Below are 20,249 nucleotides of genomic sequence, written 5' to 3'. Positions count from 1 at the left end.
ATTTAAGATAATTTCACTCGACAAAATGTTTTTCTATTATTACGACAGTCAAGCTTGTAACAATATGAGAACCGTTTTTGGTGTGATATAGAACCCATTGAAAACATTCCAGAGAACCATATGACACATTTTCCATCAATCTGATGAACCACTTCACCATGCATATGGTTCTCACAGTTCTTTCTAAAACCACTGTCTCTACTAAGGAGCCCTTGAAGAACTGAATGTACAGATGTTCATATTGCTAACAAACTATCTGTAGAAACTCAGATCTTGGTTGTCAGCAGCTTTAGGCTTAGAATTGGGATTAGAACTTTTTTAGAATTAAGTTTTAACAAGTAAGTGACTTCCAATTCTAAGTGCAACAACCTCTAATTTTTAAGGCAACCAGGTTTAACGTTGTTAAAACGTCAACTTATTTTAGGCTCCCGTCCAGGACCAGGGTAAGGCTTCAGTTTGGGTTCTTGGTTAAGGTTGAAGTTAGGAAAAAAGAATGTGGATCTAAAGAACCCACACTCTCAGAAATAAAGGTACTGAACTGTTACTGGGTCGGTTCCCCTCTCATCACTGTGGTGGAACCCTCAAGGCTCCATCTCAGTACCTTCAGTCAGGGAACATAACTGAACCATAATCCACTGAAATGATCTGTTCTAAGCTGGACTGACTCCACACCCCCCGCCTCGCCTCCAGGCTTTTACTCTACTGCTCTGTTTTAAAACATTCAGTTATGAAAAGGAACAAACACCAACTTTTCACCTGGAGGAACTGATTTAAGTTTCACAATCAAAGCAGTCAGTATGTTTTAGGAACTGCCACACTGTGAAAGGAGTACGAGAACTGGACAAAATGATTCCAAACACTTTTAACAAACACGAAAAAGGACCAGCTTGGGAAAAAACGAGAGAATTAAAAGAGGAGACGAATACGATAATGAGGTCAGTTATTCGGGCTATTTTACATGTACATTTCATTATTATTGTGGTCCCAGGCTGCACCAATTAGTCCACACTGATTTCACTGCAAAAGTTTACCAGGCAGAATTTTATAGTGAACGTCCCATTCTTTTCATGAAGACCAATCAAACTGTCCAATTATTATTAGTATGACCTCAATTTTAAGTGTCACTGCTTATGATGGAACGGCCAGAAATAAGTTTTCTGCAGCTCATCTGTAAAATTCTGCTAAACCTCTCTTTGTTTGAACAAGCAATCTTAGTTTTGGGAATTTCAATTCATACATAGTTTATAGGAACAACAGTACACAAACCTGCATCTCTCCAAAGCGGTAGTAGGACATCTTATACATCAGGCAGTTCAGCAGAGTCGGTGAGCCGGCCTTGTCCACTCTGAACTCTCCTTGAGGGGTGAAGTAGTCACTCTCCTGAGTGAAGAAGAGAGGATAAGCCGACTTCCTTATTTAGGGCGTCTCACATTGTAGCTCTGCATATATGAACCAAATTTCACACAGTACAGTTCAGTTCAGTTATATCGGTAAACCAGTTCCTACAAAAGCCGTCGTCTCAAAGCATTTTTCCAGAATTGTAGGCCCAAACTTCTAAGAAGAACCACTAAGTGGAACCAAGACTGAAGAGGAGAAACTCCCTAAGAACATGAGGAAGAACCACTGAGCAGAACCAAGACTCAAAAGAAAAAAACCCCAAAGAACACGAGGAAGAACCTCTGAGAGGAACCAAAACTCAAAAGGAGAAACTCCCAAAGAGCATGAGGAAGAACCACTGATAGGAACCACGATTCAAAAGCAGAAACTCCCAAAGAGCATGAGGAAGAACCACTGAGAGGAACCAAGACACATATAACATAGACCTCATACATTATGGTAGATATAAAACATGATGGTTCTCGTACAGAACGGTAGATATAGAGCATTGTTGATCACATACGAGATATACCTCATTTCTGAAAAAGTTGGGATGCTATGCAAAATGTAAATAAAAACAAAATGCAATGATGTGCAAATTATTTAAAGCCTGTATTTAATTTAAAGTAGTACAAAGAAAACAAATCAAATGCTGAAACTGAGAAATTATATAGTTTTTTGAAAAATATACACACATTTTGTATTTTATGCCAACAACAAGTTCCATAAAAGTTGGGATAGGGGCAACAAAAGGCTGGTAAAGTTGTGTAATGCTGGAAAGATGAGGAGGGGTCACCACTCTGTGAAAGACTGCACCATCAAATAGAGCAACAGTTCAAAAAAAATGTTTATAATAAATAACAAGGAACTTCTGCTTTTCATCGTCTACGGTACAGAATATCATTAAAAGATTCAGAGAATCTGGAGAAATCTTGGTAGTCAATGGACAAGGACAAAAACCAGTATTTGCTGGCTGTGATCTTTGGGCCCCAGCAGCACTGCATTAAAACCAGATATGATTCTATAGTGGAAATCACTGCATGGGCTCAGAAACACTTCCGAAAACCATATATCTAAAAAACATAAACCAAATCAAATCAAATTTATTTGTAGCACTTTCTACAACTGATGTGGTCACAAAGCAGCTTCACAGAATTCCAGAAAAGACAGTTTTAACAAGAATGTAAAACCCCCAGGTGAGCAAGCCAGGGGTGACGGTGGCAAGGAGAACCTCCCTCAGAGCTGAGGAAGAAACCTTGGGAGGAACCATCCTCCTCTGGTAAGACTACCTACAGAGTTATTATACTACTAATATTAATAGCAGTAGTATTAGTAGTAATAATAGCTGGGAGTCCATGAGAACATCAGTGTAGGGTGGGCAGCTAGTCCAAGGCAGGTGGCGGTAGCTGGGCGTGGGCAGCTGGTCTGAAGTGGGCAGCAAGAGGGCTCAGCAGTCAGTCGTCCATCAGGCCAGACATGTGGGTGGTCATTTACTCAGAAAAAGGCAGGGAGAGGGAATTAGTTTTAATCTATCCATTTGTACATAAACAGGGAATGTGAACATTTCCAGAATGTGGCTAACAACTCCGGCAGATCTGACTATGACAGCTTAACTAACAGGAGAGAACCAGAAGGACACACAGACACGGCAGCACTCTGAGACAGTCTGGCATCCCTCCGCTCCACCGTCCACAAACCTGAGTGACCGCGTGCGAGCAGCGGGACGACAGCACCAGCGTCTCAGTTTACTATAATTCCCTGTGTCCATGGACCCCTGGATCTGCTGCCTTTATCTAGGGGGAACATTACCTACCAAAAGCTGAACTGAACAAGTGAGTTTTCAGCCTAGTCTTAAAGATTGAGACTGTGTCTGAGTCCCGAACAGTTTCTGGAAGATCATTCCAGAGTTTGGGGGCTTTATAAGAAAAGGCTCTTCATCCAGCTGCAGCCTTAGGAATTCTAGGAACTATTAATAAGCCAGCGCTCTGGGATCTGAGTAGGCATGATGGCTCGTAATGGGAAATAAGGTCTTGCAGGTACTCAGGAGCGAGCCCATGTAGGGCTTTATAAGTCAATAAAAGAATTTATCTTGGCAATGTTGTGAAGATGTAGAAAAGCTGTCCTAGTGATGCTGCCTATGTGTTGATCGAATGATAAATCTGAATCTATTATAACACCAAGATTTTTTGCTGCTGAGCCAGGTGTGGCTGGAAAGTCGGCGAGATTTAAGATTATATCTGGTAATTTATTTCTTGCCAATTTTGGACCCAGAAGGAGAACCTCTGTTTTGTTACTGTTTAATAGGAGGACGTTACGTGACATCCAGCCTTTCACGTCTTTTACACAGTCCTCTGTTTTCTTTAATCTGTGCTTGTCATCAGGCTTGGCTGATATGTACAGCTGTGTATCGTCTGCGTAACAATGAAAGTTAATGCCATGGTTACTAACTGTGCCTAACGGTAACGTGTATAGTGTAAATAATAATGGTCCTAATATAGAGCCCTGCAGAACTCCAAATCTCACTTTTGAATAATTGGAAGATAAATTGTTTACACTGATGAACTGATAACGTTCTGATAGGTAAGATCTGAACCATGATAGGGCCGTCCCTGTGACTCCAACCATGTTTTCTAGCCTTTCTAGGAGAATATTGTGGTCTATTGTATCAAAAGCTCAGGCTAAGGGATGAGTTTACTATAGTTAAAAGAGGGTTTATAATAACTGGCAGTACTTCTTTGAGTAATTTTGAGGGAATTGCATCAAGTGCACAGGTCATGCAACTTGCAGAGGAGATAATCTTCTCTAGCTCCAGCTGTGGGAGTGGGTAAAAAGTTTCCAGCCTTTCTTCTACAACTACATTATGTTTTATATCAGCCATGTCAGATGACAGCCAAGTTGGATTTAATACTGTGGGTTGAATTTGTTGTCTAATATTTTCAATTTTATTATTAAAGAAGTCCATACAAAATATAAACAGGATCCAGAAATGCTGCCACCTTCTCTGGGCCCGACCTCATTTAAAATGGACTGAAGGGAAGTGGAAAAGTGTCCGGCGGTCCGACTAATCAACTTCTGAAATCTTTTTGGAAATCATGGACACTGTGTCCTCCGGGCTGAAGAACACTCAGCTTGTTATCAGTGCACAGTTCAAAAGTCAGTGTTCATGATGGTTTAGGGGGCATTAGTGCACATGGCCTGGGTGACTGACAGATCTGTGAAGGCGCCATTAAAGCTGAATGATATAAACATGTTTTGCCAACATCTGCTGCCGTCCAGACGACGTCTTTTTCAGGGAAGGCCTTAATTATTTCAGCAAGACAAACCACATTCTGCTTGTATTACAGCAGCATTGCTCCATATTAAAAGAGTCTGAGTGCTAAACTGACTAGCCTGCAGTCCAGACCGGTCACCACTGAGAACATTTGGATGGTTATGAAATGAAAAGTACAACAAATGAGACCCTGAACTGATGAGCAGCTGAAATGAAACAAGAACTGTAAACATTTCATTTTCAATGGAACATGGAGGAACACATATGGAATGGTTAGTGTAGAAAATGTCTAGGATGGTAGATATAGAATGTAGTGGAACACAAACAGGGTGGCAGATATAGAACATTATCAATCTTATAGAGGATGGTATATGTAGAACAGGATGGTAGATATAGAACATAGAGGAACGCAAACAGGATGGTAGATATAGAACATCGAGGAACGTAAACAGGATGGTAGATATAGAACATAGAGGAACGTAAACAGGATGGTAGATATAGAACATAGAGGAACGTAAACAGGATGGTAGATATAGAACATTATCGATCTCATAGAGGACGGTCTGTGTAGAACATGATATTTCTCATACAGGATGGTAGACCTAGAACATTATCAATCTCATAGAGGACGGTCTGTGTAGAACATGATATTTCTCATACAGGATGGTAGATCTAGAACATTATCAATCTCATAGAGGACGGTCTGTGTAGAACATGATATTTCTCATACAGGATGGTAGATATAGAACATTATTGATTTCATAGAGGATGATGGATGTAGAACGTTATGGATCTCATAGAGGATGGTGGGTATAGAATGCTATGGAGCACACATGGTAATATGGCGGAACACATATAGAATAATAAAGAAAACAGTGGAACGCATACAGGATGGTAGATCTAGAACATGATGGCGCACACATGGTGGTAGGTATGGAATATGGCAGAACACATAGAATGATAAATACAGAAAACAGTAGAACGCATGCAAGATAGTAGATCTGGAACATAGCAGAACATATCCAAGAAGGTATAGAACACATTGTAATTTGTATAGGATGACAGGAATAGACTATGGGGAGCATATACACAGTAGTAGATCTAGAACATGTTAGAACACAGAGGATGGTAGGCGTAGAACATGGTGGTGAATTAGCTCAGTATAACTGATGACGCTGTAGGAGGGGAAAAAGCCAATATAACATTATTTCAAAGCACTTTTTCAAAGCAGCTCTCGGCTCCAATCCCACAGGTGCCATCTGAAGAACAGAAAGAGCTGGAGAGGCCGATACGGCCCTGTAAAAACCGCAGCTCTTCCTGATGAAGATGCATAAAGCAGAAAGAGATATATGTTCAGAGCAATTAAAAACAGCGACCCCCTGAGCTTTATTAAGCCCTAAGCTTTTATCTAAGTGCTTAAACAAAGAGAAACCTGATTTATTTTAATGAGCAGGAACAGACTAATTAAAACTGGACTGGAACTCATAAAGCAGGCCTGTTAACTCAGTAAGCATCGGGGACTGTGCCAGCAATAAAACTACACATCATTTTTATAAAAACTCATACTGGTGCAGTTTCTCTCATCACGTTTTAATGATTTTTTAACGATCCTTCTGCTTTGAGGAAATTTCAAGAAGTTAAGTGCATCAGAGGAATATTACTCTGAAAGCTGGCAATTTAAGCACAATATTTAGCTTCAGCAAATGTGCTCTTTACAGCTCTGCGATCGCTGAAACTCTGGCGTGGAGCGACCACATGTATCAGAAGCAGAAGATGGTGCAATGTCTCTGGCGTGCTTTCGTCCTGTCGCTGACCCCTGTGTTTCTGGGGTGTTTTGAACATGGTACAGTATTCAGAGTGGCCATGTGCCTCTGTCAAGGTGGAAAATGGTACCTGTATATACACTATACTGCCAAAAGTCTTCAGTCCTCCATCCAAATCACTGAGTTCAGGTGTTCCAATCACTTCCATGGCCACAGGTGTATAAAGCCGAGCCCCTCGGCCTGCAGACTGCTTCTACAGACATTAGTGAAAGAATGGGTCGCTCTCAGGAGCTCAGTGAATTCCAGCGTGGTACCGTGATCGGACGCCACCTGTGCAGCAAGTCCAGTCGTGAAATTTCCTCACTACTAAATATTCCACAGTCAACTGTCAGTGGGATTATAACAAAGTGGAAGTGATTGGGAACGACAGCAGCTCAGCCACGAAGTGGTCGGCCACGTAAATGACAGAGCGGTCAGCGGATGCTGAGGGGCATAGTGTGCAGAGGTCACCGACTTTCTGCAGAGTCCATCACTACAGACCTCCAAACTTCATGTGGCCTTCAGATCAGCTCAAGAACAGCGTAGAGAGCTTCATGGAATGGGTTTCCATGGCCGAGCAGCTGCATCCAAGCCTTACATCACCAAGCCCAGTGCAAAGCGTGGAATGCAGTGGTGTAAAGCGCCACCACTGGACTCTAGAGCAGTGGAGACGTGTTCTCTGGAGTGTCTGACCTCTGACATATGTGCTTCTGGAAGAACGGTCAAAAATTTCCATAAACACACTCCTAACCCTTGTGGAAAGCCTTCCCAGAAGAGTTGAAGCTGTTATAGCTGCAAAGGGTGGGCCAACATCATAGTAAACCTTGTGTTTTAAGTATATGATGTCACTCAAGTTTATATGTGTGTGAAGCCAGACGACCAAATACTTTTGGAAATACAGTGTATTTGGGAGTTAGAGCTTCAGGCACTGTTCAACATCAAACATCAGAATGGGGACAACTGTAGAACATATACAGGCTTGCAGGTATAGAACATGGGGAGCACATGGTACACAGTGGTAGATCTAGAACATGTTAGAACACAAAAAAGGATGGCAGATGTAGAACATGGTGGGGAATTAGGTCAGAATAACTGATGATGCTGTAGGAGGGGAAAAAGCCAATATAATACTTTTTCAAAACACTTTTTCAAAGCACCTCTCGGCTCCAACCCCAACAGGTCCCATCTAAATGGCAGGAGTGAGGAGTTAGAGCTTCAGCATCAAACATCAGAATGGGGAAAAACGTGATCTACCTGACGTTGACTATGGCATGATTGTTGGTGCCATCAGTGAAACTGGATGGTTGAACAGCATCTCTGAATACACAACACATCCAATCTTGAGGTGGGTGGGCTACAAGAGCAGAAGGTTCCATTTCTGTCCACCAAGAACAGGAATCTGAGGCTACAGTGGGCTCAGGCCCAGTGAAACTGGATGGTTGAAGACTGGAAAAAGCGTTTCTGCTGCAGTGTGCAGGTCAGAATTAGGCATAAACAGCACAAATTCATGGTTTTGTAGTGGCCTCCCAATATCAGTCAAGCATTGTTTGAATGTCACAGCCAATCTGAGTATTGTTGTTGACCATGTGCAATCGGTTATGGCCACTTCCAGCATGATAAGATCTCAAACGGGGTCCTAAACATGACATGAGTCCATGAGTCCAGTGGCCTCTGTGGTCAGCAGATCTGAATCCAGCAGAGCACCTTTGGGCGAATCACACAAAGCTTGTGAACTGCCTGTAAGTAAGTCGGGCAAATTAGAGGCAACCAAACCTCCTACAAACTACAACTTACTGGTAGTCTGGTGCAGTACATTCAGGGTTCAAGCCTTAAGCCACAAAACAGCTGATATTCTGGTGTTCTTGGCCAAAGAACAGGCCTGAACCTCAATCCACAGAAAATAATTAGACAAAAAAATTGCAATGAGGTATTGTCCCTGAATCGTTCAGCTCTAGACCAGAATCTCTAGGGAATGCTTTAGCACCACAAAGAAAGGCTGGTCCTACCAAGTATTAGAATGGCCGACCTAAAGGACCCAATGAGTGTGCTATAAATACTATATAAGTATGTACAAGTACTTAACATACCCGTACGTCTTTTGGGTGTTCTCCCTCTGCTATCCTCACCATCCACAGAAACTTGTTGATATCGTCACCCGAGTAGCCGATGACACCTCCGAAGATGATCAGCACATAGTCGACATCCAGCATCCTCATGATGTCGTACGCTACGCTCTCATTTGACGACATCGCCTTCCCAACCTGAGAGAGAGATGAGTGTTGGAGAAGAAAGCAGAGGTGAATGGGTTTGGGAGGTTCTGTCCATTTATGGACTTTTTTAGTGGTTAACATCTCGCAGTAGGTCCAAAATTAGCCAAGAATGAGACAAACGATATTCTTTAATGAAAAATCCACAGTCCTGAGATTTAATTCAGGACTTTGATCCATTATTGTGCATTTAAAGTAGGGCTACCACCATAAATAATTCACTCGTTTTTAAAGCTGTTAACACATTTTCTACTTTGACCTTTTTAATCATCTACAGCTTCAGGCTGAAGTCCAGCTGCTTGCGCGCTGTAGGTATGATTGAACTGTAGCCTTCTTCTCCAGGCACAGCTTTCAAATGACAAGTTCCTTTGATGACTCTCTTGATAGAAGTTCATTCCAGCTGCTGCTTTGGTGAATTTACATTTCATTTACAAGCAAAAGACACACGTTTTGCTGCGATACCAGTAATATTAGTAACGTCAGCACTGGAGGACGCCCTCAGCAGACCACATTAGGCAGTGTTCATGAGAGAAATATCAATAAATCAGCCAGTAACAAACTAACACAAGCAGCCGGAAAGTGGAGCTCCAGTTTCACTCCAGAGCCTCCACTGTAACAAGAACCCACGATTTGTACTGAGATCATTGACTGTAGGATATATGTGATAGATGTTCTCATTACACTGCAAAAAAAGTCTTGTCAAGTAAATGATCTTAAATATAGATAATAAATCTAACATTTCAAATGTTGAGATTATAGTAATCTTAATTTAGATTATTCACTTTATTTCTCGTCATTTTGTGCTTCAAAACGATCTCACTATATTGGCAGATAATATTGCTTTTAAGAAAAGTTCTTGAACCCAGCAAAATGATCTGCCAATATAGTGAGATCATTTTAGTAAAATGACTAAAAACCAGTATTATAATCTCATAATAAATGCACAACCATCTCAAGATGGGAAGAATTAGATATATCGATGACATTTAAGATGATTTCACTTTTTTTTGAAGTGTAGTTGCAGATAGCGTTGCTGGACATCAGTAATAAAGACACGGTCACTCTCTGGAGAAGATGTGATCGTCATGTCTCAGATGCAATGTTCTCCCAATGAAAATAATGCTATTAACAAAATGCACTGCTTTTTAAATGGAACACATCTTTCTTTAGCATCAAATACGAGTGCATAACAAATGTGACAACCGCAATTAACTATAGACGATAATCCAGTTGATTGTGATGAATAATTTCGGTTGTTTAATAGCTGTAATTTAAAGAAATCAACAGATTTAACCTTTCGCTAATTTGCTGGCATTGCTATTCGTATATACAATATATAGACACACATCTATACATAGATAGATCTATCTATCTATCTATCTATCTATCTATCTATCTATCTATCTATCTATCTATCCAGTCATCGCTACATTTTGACAGGAGCAGCTGGCATTTCTCAAATTACATGCAACAAAATAAGTTTTTGTTCTGACAGCAACAATATCTACATGGAAATACTGATTATAGGCATCAGCCCACAGTTGCGCCAGCAGCTTTGCTAATTATTGTATTATTGTCACACACCCACTGATGCTCTGTTAATTATCAGTTGCATCATTCTGGCAGAAAATCGGCGTCTCGCACTGTTTTTGGCTGGAAAAAAAACAAAACAAAACAGAGACAAACACGAAAACACTGAAAAGCATTCCATTGGGAGTGCTGGCCTGACCAGGGCAATATGACTGTTGTTCCAGGTGTTGTTGTCCACCAGTGTCGTTCTGTTGGCCATTCCAGCGATCTGATAGCCGTAATCCCACCAGGACATCACTCGCGCATGCTCGTTTGTGTTCTGCCGTAGCCAGTAGTAGGCCTCTCGAAAATCATCGAGAATGTTCCGGGACCTGAGAGCAGAACATAGAGAGAGCATATGTGCTGTATGTATTTGTAGGTAAACATGGAAACTCCCATACACGTCCAGAAAGCGCAGCTATGTAGACGGCGCTAAAAACACTCATTATTAAGTGCGTCATTAAAGCTACATTTAAACCTCTCAGTAACGACAGTAACAGCTTCCGTAATAACCACCATAATCCAAACAGGCTTAAAACTCTCATTAACTTTTACAGAAGTTGCTATCGTATCCCAAGTGGTCCCTAAGGTGTTGCTAGGCCATGCTATGTTGTCGCATGTGGCTGCTAACATGTTGCTAGAGCATTGCTATGGTATCCCAGGTGGTTGCTACGGTATTGTTGAACCATTTGCTATGCTAAACCATTCGATATCCCAGGGGTTTATTTTCTCAACATTCCACCATTCATTTCCTACAGGAAAAAAAAGTTGCGCTTGAAAGAACGTTGTGTGAAAAGCATGCATTGCAGTCGGACCTAGGAGCATAAGCGCACTACTCCTCTTTAGGCTGTACGATCCTGCCAAATTTCATGGTTCTAGCTCGGAAACGGTGCCTGTGAGAACAGGACAAAAAGCGTTTAACAATAAAACAAAGAACAGAATGTTGGCTGAACCAAGGCATTGATGAGATATCAACATTGAGGTTCAGTCTGCTCTGTTTACTGCTACTGCTGACTGTGGTCAGTGGTTGGCTAGTGTAGTGGTTAACACCTTTGCCTTCTACGCTGTAGACTGGGGTTCAACCCCCGACCAGGACAAGCACCCTACACTATACCAATAAGGGTCCTTGGGCAAGACTCCTAACACTGCCTTGGCCTTCCTGTGTAAAATGATCAAATTGTAAGTCGCTCTGGATAAGAGCGTCAGCCAAATGCCATAAATGTAAATGTTAATGCTGACTGGATGCAAGTTGTCCACTGAGAAGTACCTCCAACATTCTTGTCTGGTTTCAATGTGACTAAGATGTGGAATTAGACTTCAGGTTTAACACGGGGGCTGGAGTTGGTCTTAATAGAGTGCATGTGTTCTCACCCATCGTGGTTGTATGAAGCCAGTACCACGCTGGGGCTGGAGTAGGCGTTGCTGGTGACCCAGGTGCAGTGTACAGCGAACATCAGCAGCAGCATCAGCATCAGCATGGTGACAATGCTTTTAATGTTGGGCCCCAATCCGTCCTCCGCCTTGTCCTGCTCTGAGACATGCTTACGCACCTTACCGGCCTGCAACACATCCATGTGAATCAATGTGAGATTCCAGAAAGGTGAAGTCACAAAATACAGACAGATTTCTTTTGAGAACTCTGATCATTTTCATGGAGTTCAGGGTCGTTTTCTTGGAATAGGTCAACCTTTTTTGGAATTCGGGATAACTTTTTCGGAATCTTTTTATTTATCCATTTAAATGGTCAAAGTTTTATTGCACACTTCTGCACTCTTATGTTGGTTCTTCAAGGATATATTAGGGTATAAAGGGTATATATAAGGGTATATAATGGTTCTATATAGAAACTTGAACAGTCAGAGAACCTTTTGTATGATCAAAGGGTTCTTTGCATCATGAAATGGGTCTTCACATGGATGGAGAATGTGCTGTAGATGGTTCTATATAGAACCTTTGTGAAAAGGGTTCTATAAAGCACCCAAAAGGGTTCTTCCGTTAACACAAGCTTGCCATAACAACATTGGCAGAACCCTTTTTGGTGCTACATAGAAACATTTTTTAAAAATTCTATGTAGGACCACCTACAGGTTCTATACAGATTTGGAAAAACCCTTTCATGATGCAAAGAACCCTTTAATCATGGGGTTCTTTGAGTGTTTGTGGTTCTATATAGAATTATTTTCTTTACTAAAGATCCCTTAAAATACCATCTTGTTTACGAGTGTATAACCTAAGAATAACTCAACCAGTTTGCATCAAAGTCCCTGTAGTTACTGCGTATTAAGCCTGAGTGTGGAATGAGCCTGGGAATTTAAGGGGTTGGATTTGAAATCTCTTTGGAAGTAGAGATCATTTTCTTGAAAATGTAGAAATCTTGTTTGGTAATTGCACTGAGATGTGGCTCCAACACTGGTCACATTTTTCCAGGTCAAACACTGGTCACTTGTCGTCAGCAGAGGGAGTCCGACTCCCAAATAAAGTTTAAGCTGTTGAAAAGAATAAAGAAAAATCCTGTTACCACCTTATTTGTATCCTTGGGCTTGACATAATTCTTCCTGTATCTAATTCATATTTAATATGCATGGAAGTTAATTTGCCAAGTCTCAAGGAACAAAACCATCACAGCTTTGACGAGCCATTCAGATACCAGAGTCTCACTGTTTAAAACAATTTCTAATTCACCAAATATGTGCTTCTATGAATGTAAAGTGAGAGGAAAAAATTTACTGCAGACTTACATTCATATTTATTCATTTGGCAGAAGCTCTTAGAGTAACTTCCTTGGAACAATGTGCCACCAGTAGATAAACTCATAAAGACCGTATAGAATGCAGAAGGATTCATAACCTACATGCCTGCAGTCTGTCTGAGCTTCAAGAGCAAGTATAAGGGCAGAGAAACAGTAAAACAGACCTGCTATACTGTACAAGACAGTCTGTTCATTAAACCTTTTAAAGGCTCACTGAAGTAGGAAACTTGATCCAAGGCCCCACAGACGGGGACACTGGTTGGAACTGGTAGGATTAACTGGTTGGAAACCGCTGTTCAAAGCGTTTTCAGTGGGATTGAGTGTAGCTTTGTTTAATTAAGTCCCACCTTAAACAGAACCTGACGCCACTCTTTAAACCACGAATCCAGCTTCATGCTGAAATATACATCAATCTCAGTTTGCTACAGATTTTACACGTACAATCGAATAATGGATTCGAAACTCCAATATTTCCATAAAAAGTCTGAAACGCTTTCTTTGTGCTTCCGTTCCTCTCAAATGAGCTTCAGCCCAGAGAAGTTGGCAGTGTTTCTGGATGTTGATATATGGCTTTCACTGTTGTGTAGTAGAGATGAACTGTGTTTACTGATAGCAGTTTTCTGAAGTATTCCTGAGCCCTTGCGGTGGATATTCAGTACAGAAGTATGTTCGTTTTTAATGCAGTGCTGTCTGAAGGGTCGCAGGTCATGGGCATTCAATATTAGTTTTTGGCAAAATTCTGTGGATTCTCTGAATCTGTTAATAAAGTGGATCGTTGGTGCTGAAATCCCTACGTTATTCCTTAACAGTTGGGCAATTGGCTTAAAGATTTTTTCATTAAGTGGATTTATGAATGCTAATTTTATACCCAATCATAATTGCTGGTTTTAATTATTCCACAAACTTTCCACTCTAATATTGCCCCGTCCCAGTTTTTTCGGGTGGAATATGCAGCAGGCAACAAATTTGGAATAAGAAGAATATATGCAAAAATCAACAAATGTTAAATATATCTTCTTTCTGTTTTGTTTTTAAATGAATATTTTAAATATTTCCTCCTGTCCCAACTATTTTAGAATTGGGTATGTAGTGTAAGTGCATGTAAGTGCAAATGTATAATTATCTGGTATAATTCCATTCACACTTGTGCATTTATTGTTGCATTTATAGTGTCTCAAAATGTCTTCTAGTCCAGCTTTGGTCCGTCCAAACCTGGACTAGAAGACATTTCGCAAGGTGACGCAAACTAATTTTTGAAGTGTGTATTTTATGCATTTTTAATAATGTATAATATGCAATGTCAACAGTTTTCTTTTCCTTCAATATAAAAAGATTTATGTTTTTACAAGAATAAGACTTTTTAATAACTTTTTACTTTATAATAAGACTTTGTAAGACTTTAAAATAACTTCATAAATAGCTAAAAAAATCTTTATTGAAGTTTATTTAAATTATCTCAATTGAAAAATACCATGGATCTATTATATTTATTTCTGCTTTAGTTCAAAGTTGGTGTGTCCTTATAAATCTGTGTGTGCAGTAGTTAGGATATCCCAACCTTATCGTAGAGGTTTCCGGAGTTTCTTCGGTCGTCCTCATCACCGCTGTCCTCCGATGGGGGGTTTTCCCGCTTTGTGTCGTCGCCTAGGTAACGCTCAAAGATGCTGGAGAAGGCGATGGCCGACAGCACACACACCACGGGTGTCAGAGTCAGCATGAGACGCACCATCACACCCGCAAAATACACGGCGCTGATCGCGTACAGAGCCACTGGCGGGCAGCAGAGAGAAAACACAATTACAGTGTACTTTGATTACATCCCAATAAAAAGCTGCATCTCAATCATTCTCTATACACCTGCTGGAGGTGAAAAGAAAGATATTTTAGATAGTAACCAGGTCTATTCAACTCCAACAACGTAAGTGGTGCTATATTTCACTGGTTATTACTGTATAATCATGCACATTATGCTACGTTTGGCATATGCTGTTGGTGTAAATTCCTATTCTAGTTAGGAAGTGTTATTTATAGGTTTTCACTAACTATAATGCTCTTCACAGAATATTACAAAAATCTATTACACAATATGAAGGATGTAGGCATGGGTTAGTTATGTACGCCAGTGTCAAAGGGATTTAAAGCTTTATATTTCCAAATCGGTAACTTTACAGAAGGGAAAAACATCCTTAACTTGCCCTGGACGTCAATGTAAGAAGACGTTATTCCATGTAATTTCACACTATTTCTTGTGTTCCATTCACTGTGAAACTTTAATACAGCGGTTGGCAACATGTGGCTCTTTCGCTGTCCTGTTGCGGCTCCTCAGCAGAATTAGATTTGCGGGTAAAATAATGAGAAACTGACAAACACTAAAAAGTCGTGAAGCTGTAGTCGCTTCTCATTCACCAGCATCTCGTACGAACTTTCCCGCTCCACCTTAAATGGCGCAGCAGTTACATTCTGGCGCCCCAGGTAACATTTAAGGTGAAATGGGAAATTTTAAACAAGAAGCTGGAGAATGAGAAGCGACTTCAGCCTCGCAAAAGGTCGAACATTGAGGGACATTTTACAAGAATCTATTACTTTTGTGGAAAAGTTTCCTGCTGGAGATGTGAGAAAAGCAGCTATAGCTGAGCTGAAGCTTCAAGCAGAGTGAAGCAAGTCTGTGTTTTCCTACACAATGTAAAGGGTAACAGGTGTTTTCAAATTATGTCAAAACCTCAAAAACAACAAAATGGAGATACAAGGTTTTCTTCCTATATATATATATATATATATATATATATATATATATATATATATTAGTAGCCGATTCTACTACATCAGCACATACTGAGACACATTTACAGCCAAGATGGTAAAATGGACATTAAGTGTTGTGGCTCCTAAAGTGGTTAGATTTTTTCCTGAAAGGACAAAATTGCTCTTCATTTCATTTGGGTTGCCAAATTCTACTTGTACTCTACTTACACTGCAAAGAGTAACCAGAGTGTCACGTAACGCAAAAAGTCAAAAACGACCATTTTTTGTGCAACAGTGACAATTTGTATGTTTGACTTTTATTATGATCAGCTGCTGTGAACCTAAAGCATTCCCCCAATTAATGACAATAAAATATATTCCTTTCCATTCAGTTCCTTTCAGCTCAATTCAATTCAGTTCAGTTCAACTGGAAAATTCATAGAAATCCTCATAACGATGTTGAGATTGCTCATAACTGTGACCTACTGTGTGTCAGGACCAAGCAGTAAGCCATTGCAGATGGAATCTGGCCATAAAACAGCAGGACTGACCGCATTACAGTCAGTCTCGGGCCCAGTTCCAGCACAAAGGAAAATAAGACCCCTTGATGCTTGACCCCAATTTCATAACACTTACAACTGAACAACTGTAGCAACTGAAAGGAATTATCTGGAATTAGAATAAGCTGGATAGTTTTAAAAAGTCATTTTTTCAGCTTATTCTAATTCCAGATAATGCGCTGCTGCACGGATTTGTGGGACAGTAAAGGGAGTGTGTGGCTGTGAATTAGAACACGACTCAGCTTAGCCCCCTTAAAACTGCTAACAATTACTCAGAAACTAAACTCTCGCAAAAGACGGTACTTCAAGGGTTCTTTGGTAAAGACTGTGGTACTACATAGAACCATGGACACTCAAACAACCTTTTGCATGCTTAAATTGATCTTAGACTGGTGAAAAGGTTCTGTTTAGCACCAAAAAGTGTCAAGCTTTTATATAATAGCAGAACCCTTTTTGGTGCCATAGAGAACCATTTTTCAAAAAAGGCTTCTCTCTCCGTCAGTCTAAAGAACCTTTTCATCAGGCAAAGAATCATTTAAGCATGCAAATAGTTCTATGAGTGTTAGTGGTTCTGTATAAAGAACCATTGCTTTTTAAGACTATACTGTAAATTCTTCAGTATGAATTTTCCAGAAACTGCGATTAAATGCTGTGTTTACGGTAATGAGGAGCTGCAGAACAGGTTCTAGAGTTTAAGGGCTTAATAATGCACGTTTTTCTCAGTGAACTCTTACCGAACACTCGCTCATCGTTGATGTTCTTGATGCAGAACCAGAGTCCTGCGGGAAAAGTGCAGACCAGAATGTGCAGGTCGAAGAAGAAGGAGACCCAGGTGGTGGGCTGGTGCTCTGAGACGGAGGCTATGATGGGGATGTGGATCTTAGCGTAGCTGAGAGAGAGAGAGAGTTTGTTTACTGTCAGTTCAATGGTGCTTCAGCTATACTTTAACCACATATGCTCACTGAATTAAACAAGTCTAGAGCTTTACAGGCTCAGAGAAGAAGGCCCTGAACTGTTGAACGGTCACTGTGGTGGCTCCCCTCAAGTCAATAGGGTGCTACCCTCAGGGGTACGTCTTCAATATGCTTAGTAAGGGGAGGAAATGTCACCATAATCCAGAGCAGTAATATTTTTAAGTTACACTGACTCCAAACACCCTGTCTTGACTCTGTTTTAAAATGTTAACTCATGAAAAGAAGCAAATATCAACTTTACTCCTGGGAAAATCTTGAACAGCTGGACCATAAAACCATTGTTTGGTTACACTTGGTGCTCATTGTTTAGCACTTCAGTGCTGAAGAATACAAATAATGTTAAAAATAATATCTTAACCAGTAAAAACTTCTTTAATGTAGTCAATAAGTCTAATTTCTCAAGTGACTGTTTATTCCACCTGTTTCTGGACTTACTTGTTTTATCTGATTTTACCGAGTTAGTGTCTTATTCCCTTGGTAGATTAGTTGACTCGTTTTGGGACATAATGAAGATAATATTGCTCATTTCAAAAAATGAGGCTTAAAACAAGTAAAACGATCTGCCAGTGGAACAAGACATTTTTTATAAGATAAATAAAAAAACATTGCTTTTAATTTGGCTAAAAACAAGTAAAAATGTTTAGAAATAAGTTAAATAACATCTCATTATTCTTACAGTGGTCTCAATATAAGAAATAGTAGCTGTATTTACTACATTTAAGATGTTTAAGACATCATTTTTTGCAGTGTATAAGGGAACGCTGTTGGTAAAGAGTTTAATCAGAATGGTCCAAGGACAGTTCAGAATATCCTACAGCAATCACAGTCAAGCCAACGTGCATCAACCATAAGCTGTGTTTATAACAGAAGCAGTGACTGAATGGTTTCCAGAGCAGCCTCTGTGTGTCAGAGAACAACTCACCCAGTGTCCCAGAGGGAGTAGAACCGGCCGCTCCACGGCGCGATGCAACCTACACACAAGCACAGTCACGGTCAACATGCCATCATTGAATGAAGGACAATCAGGAGCATAGCCTTATGTGCATCCACCTGGTGTACAGTCCACAGTAGTTTGTAGGCGTCATTTGAAGGTCTGTGAGCATCTATATGTGCATGTGTGGGTGAGTGTGTGACTCAAGGTTTTTGAAGCTAGCGATTAAGCTGTGTGCTCCTAAGGAACTTCCAATGGCTTGGTTTACTGATTTTTAAAAACCAACATCACCGCAATACCATCAATATCCAGTTTTCTAACATCACCTTCGCTTTCCTTTCATCTCAAATCAATTCAGACAGCAAACATGCAAAAGTGAACTGGGACTCAACTTGGACTCTTGGCAAGGGACTCTGGACTTGATTCAGACTCTACAGTGTACTCAACTCAAACTCTACAGCTAGCAACTCTGGACTTAACTCTAACTGTATGGCTGGGGACTCTGGACTCAATCCAGACTCTACAGCATGGGACTGGACTTGACTTTGAGTCTAGGGCTAAGAACTCTGCAATCGAATCAGACGCTACAGCTAGGAACTCAATTCAGACGCTTCAGCTAGGAACTCTGGACTCCAACACTACTACTTGGGACTCTTGACTTAATATTGATTCTATGGCTATGGACTCTCAACTCAACTCTGGCTCTAACAGCAGTGGTCTCCAAGCCTGGTCCTGAAGAGCTACCATCCTGCAGAGCCTAGTTCAAACCACAGTTGGCAACACTTGCCCCAGCTGATCAACCTTTTCCCAAATCCCTGATTAGCTGGATCAGATGTACTGGAGTTAAGTAAGAGGCAGGGCACCTTATTGGATACAGGTTGGAACTCAAATCTGCAGGAAGGTAGTTCAGGACCAGGGTTGGAGAGCACTGCCCTGGAGCATGGGATCTGACTTTGACTCTACAAGTAAGCCATGTGTCAGGATCCAGTCCTCGCGGGCCGAAACACTGCAGACTTACGTACACTGCCTCATTATACACACCCGACTTAGCTCATCAGCTAAATAGGAAGGCCATCATGAACAGAATTCAGAACGTTAGATGAGGGTTAACGCTGATGCCCTTTGGCCCGGAAGGTCCAGAGTTTGACATGCCTGAACTAAGCATTCCAAGCTCAACTCAATATTCTACAACCAGGGACTCCACTCATAGTCAGTGGCTAGGGACTCTAGACTTGATTTGGACTCCATGGCTAGGGACTTTGGACTTGACTTCAGCTCTATGGCTGAGGACTTTGGTCTCAACTTAGAGTCAATGGCTCGGGTCTCTGGAATCAACCCAGCATCTGCAGTATAGGTCTTTGGATTTTGACTCTACAGCTAAACATTCTAGACTTGACTCTATGGCTAGGACTCTGGATCTGAGTCAGACTTGACAGTTAGGGACTCCAGACTCAGATTCTGAGCCAATTCAGACTCTATGGCTAGTGACTTTCTACTCAACACAGACTCTACTCGTAGGGACTGTTGACTCAACTCAAACTCAATGGCTGGTAACTCTCCGCCTGACTCAGACTCTCTGGCTTGGAATTATGTACTTATACTCTATGGCTAGGGACCTTACTTTACTTTGATACTATGACTAAGGACTCTCTGCTCTAATTGGACTCAATGGCTATTCTGAATTTATGGCTAGGGATTCCCTATTTTACTCAGACTCTAAGGTTAGAGGCTCTTTATTCGACTTTGATTCTACTCTGACTCTGTAACTGGGGGTTCTCTACTCTGTTCGAACTCCACTGTTAGGGACTTGACCTAAGTTGATCTCAGTGGCTGGGGATACTCTACTCGACTTGGACTCTACAGCTAGGGACCTTGACACAAGTTCTACAGACTCTCTACTCCAGTCAGACTTGCAACTCTGGATTGACTCAAACTCCAATACTTGGGACTTTGAATCTCACTGGACAATGCACAAGCACAAGTCTGGTATAAACTAATTCAGCTGAG

At 40.9% G+C, this 20,249-nt stretch overlaps 1 protein-coding gene across 1 annotated transcript in view; it reads right to left on the bottom strand.

Annotated features, from left to right (window-relative positions):
• Window positions 1–20,249, bottom strand: part of LOC108412618 (dolichyl-diphosphooligosaccharide--protein glycosyltransferase subunit STT3B-like) — a 184,314-nt gene that overhangs the window by 4,893 nt on the left and 159,172 nt on the right. The window contains exons 8-14 of the mRNA XM_017684712.2: window positions 18,234–18,282; window positions 17,072–17,226; window positions 14,594–14,805; window positions 11,658–11,845; window positions 10,447–10,618; window positions 8,538–8,711; window positions 1,267–1,380 (exon numbers count right to left, since the gene is read on the bottom strand). Of these exons, the coding sequence (XP_017540201.1) occupies window positions 1,267–1,380; window positions 8,538–8,711; window positions 10,447–10,618; window positions 11,658–11,845; window positions 14,594–14,805; window positions 17,072–17,226; window positions 18,234–18,282 (1,064 nt within the window). The remainder of the gene's footprint in view (window positions 1–1,266; window positions 1,381–8,537; window positions 8,712–10,446; window positions 10,619–11,657; window positions 11,846–14,593; window positions 14,806–17,071; window positions 17,227–18,233; window positions 18,283–20,249) is intronic.

Source organism: Pygocentrus nattereri, chromosome 11 (genome assembly GCF_015220715.1).
Source record: "Pygocentrus nattereri isolate fPygNat1 chromosome 11, fPygNat1.pri, whole genome shotgun sequence".
NCBI lineage: Eukaryota > Metazoa > Chordata > Actinopteri > Characiformes > Serrasalmidae > Pygocentrus > Pygocentrus nattereri.
This window is presented reverse-complemented; position numbering and strand designations above follow the sequence as displayed.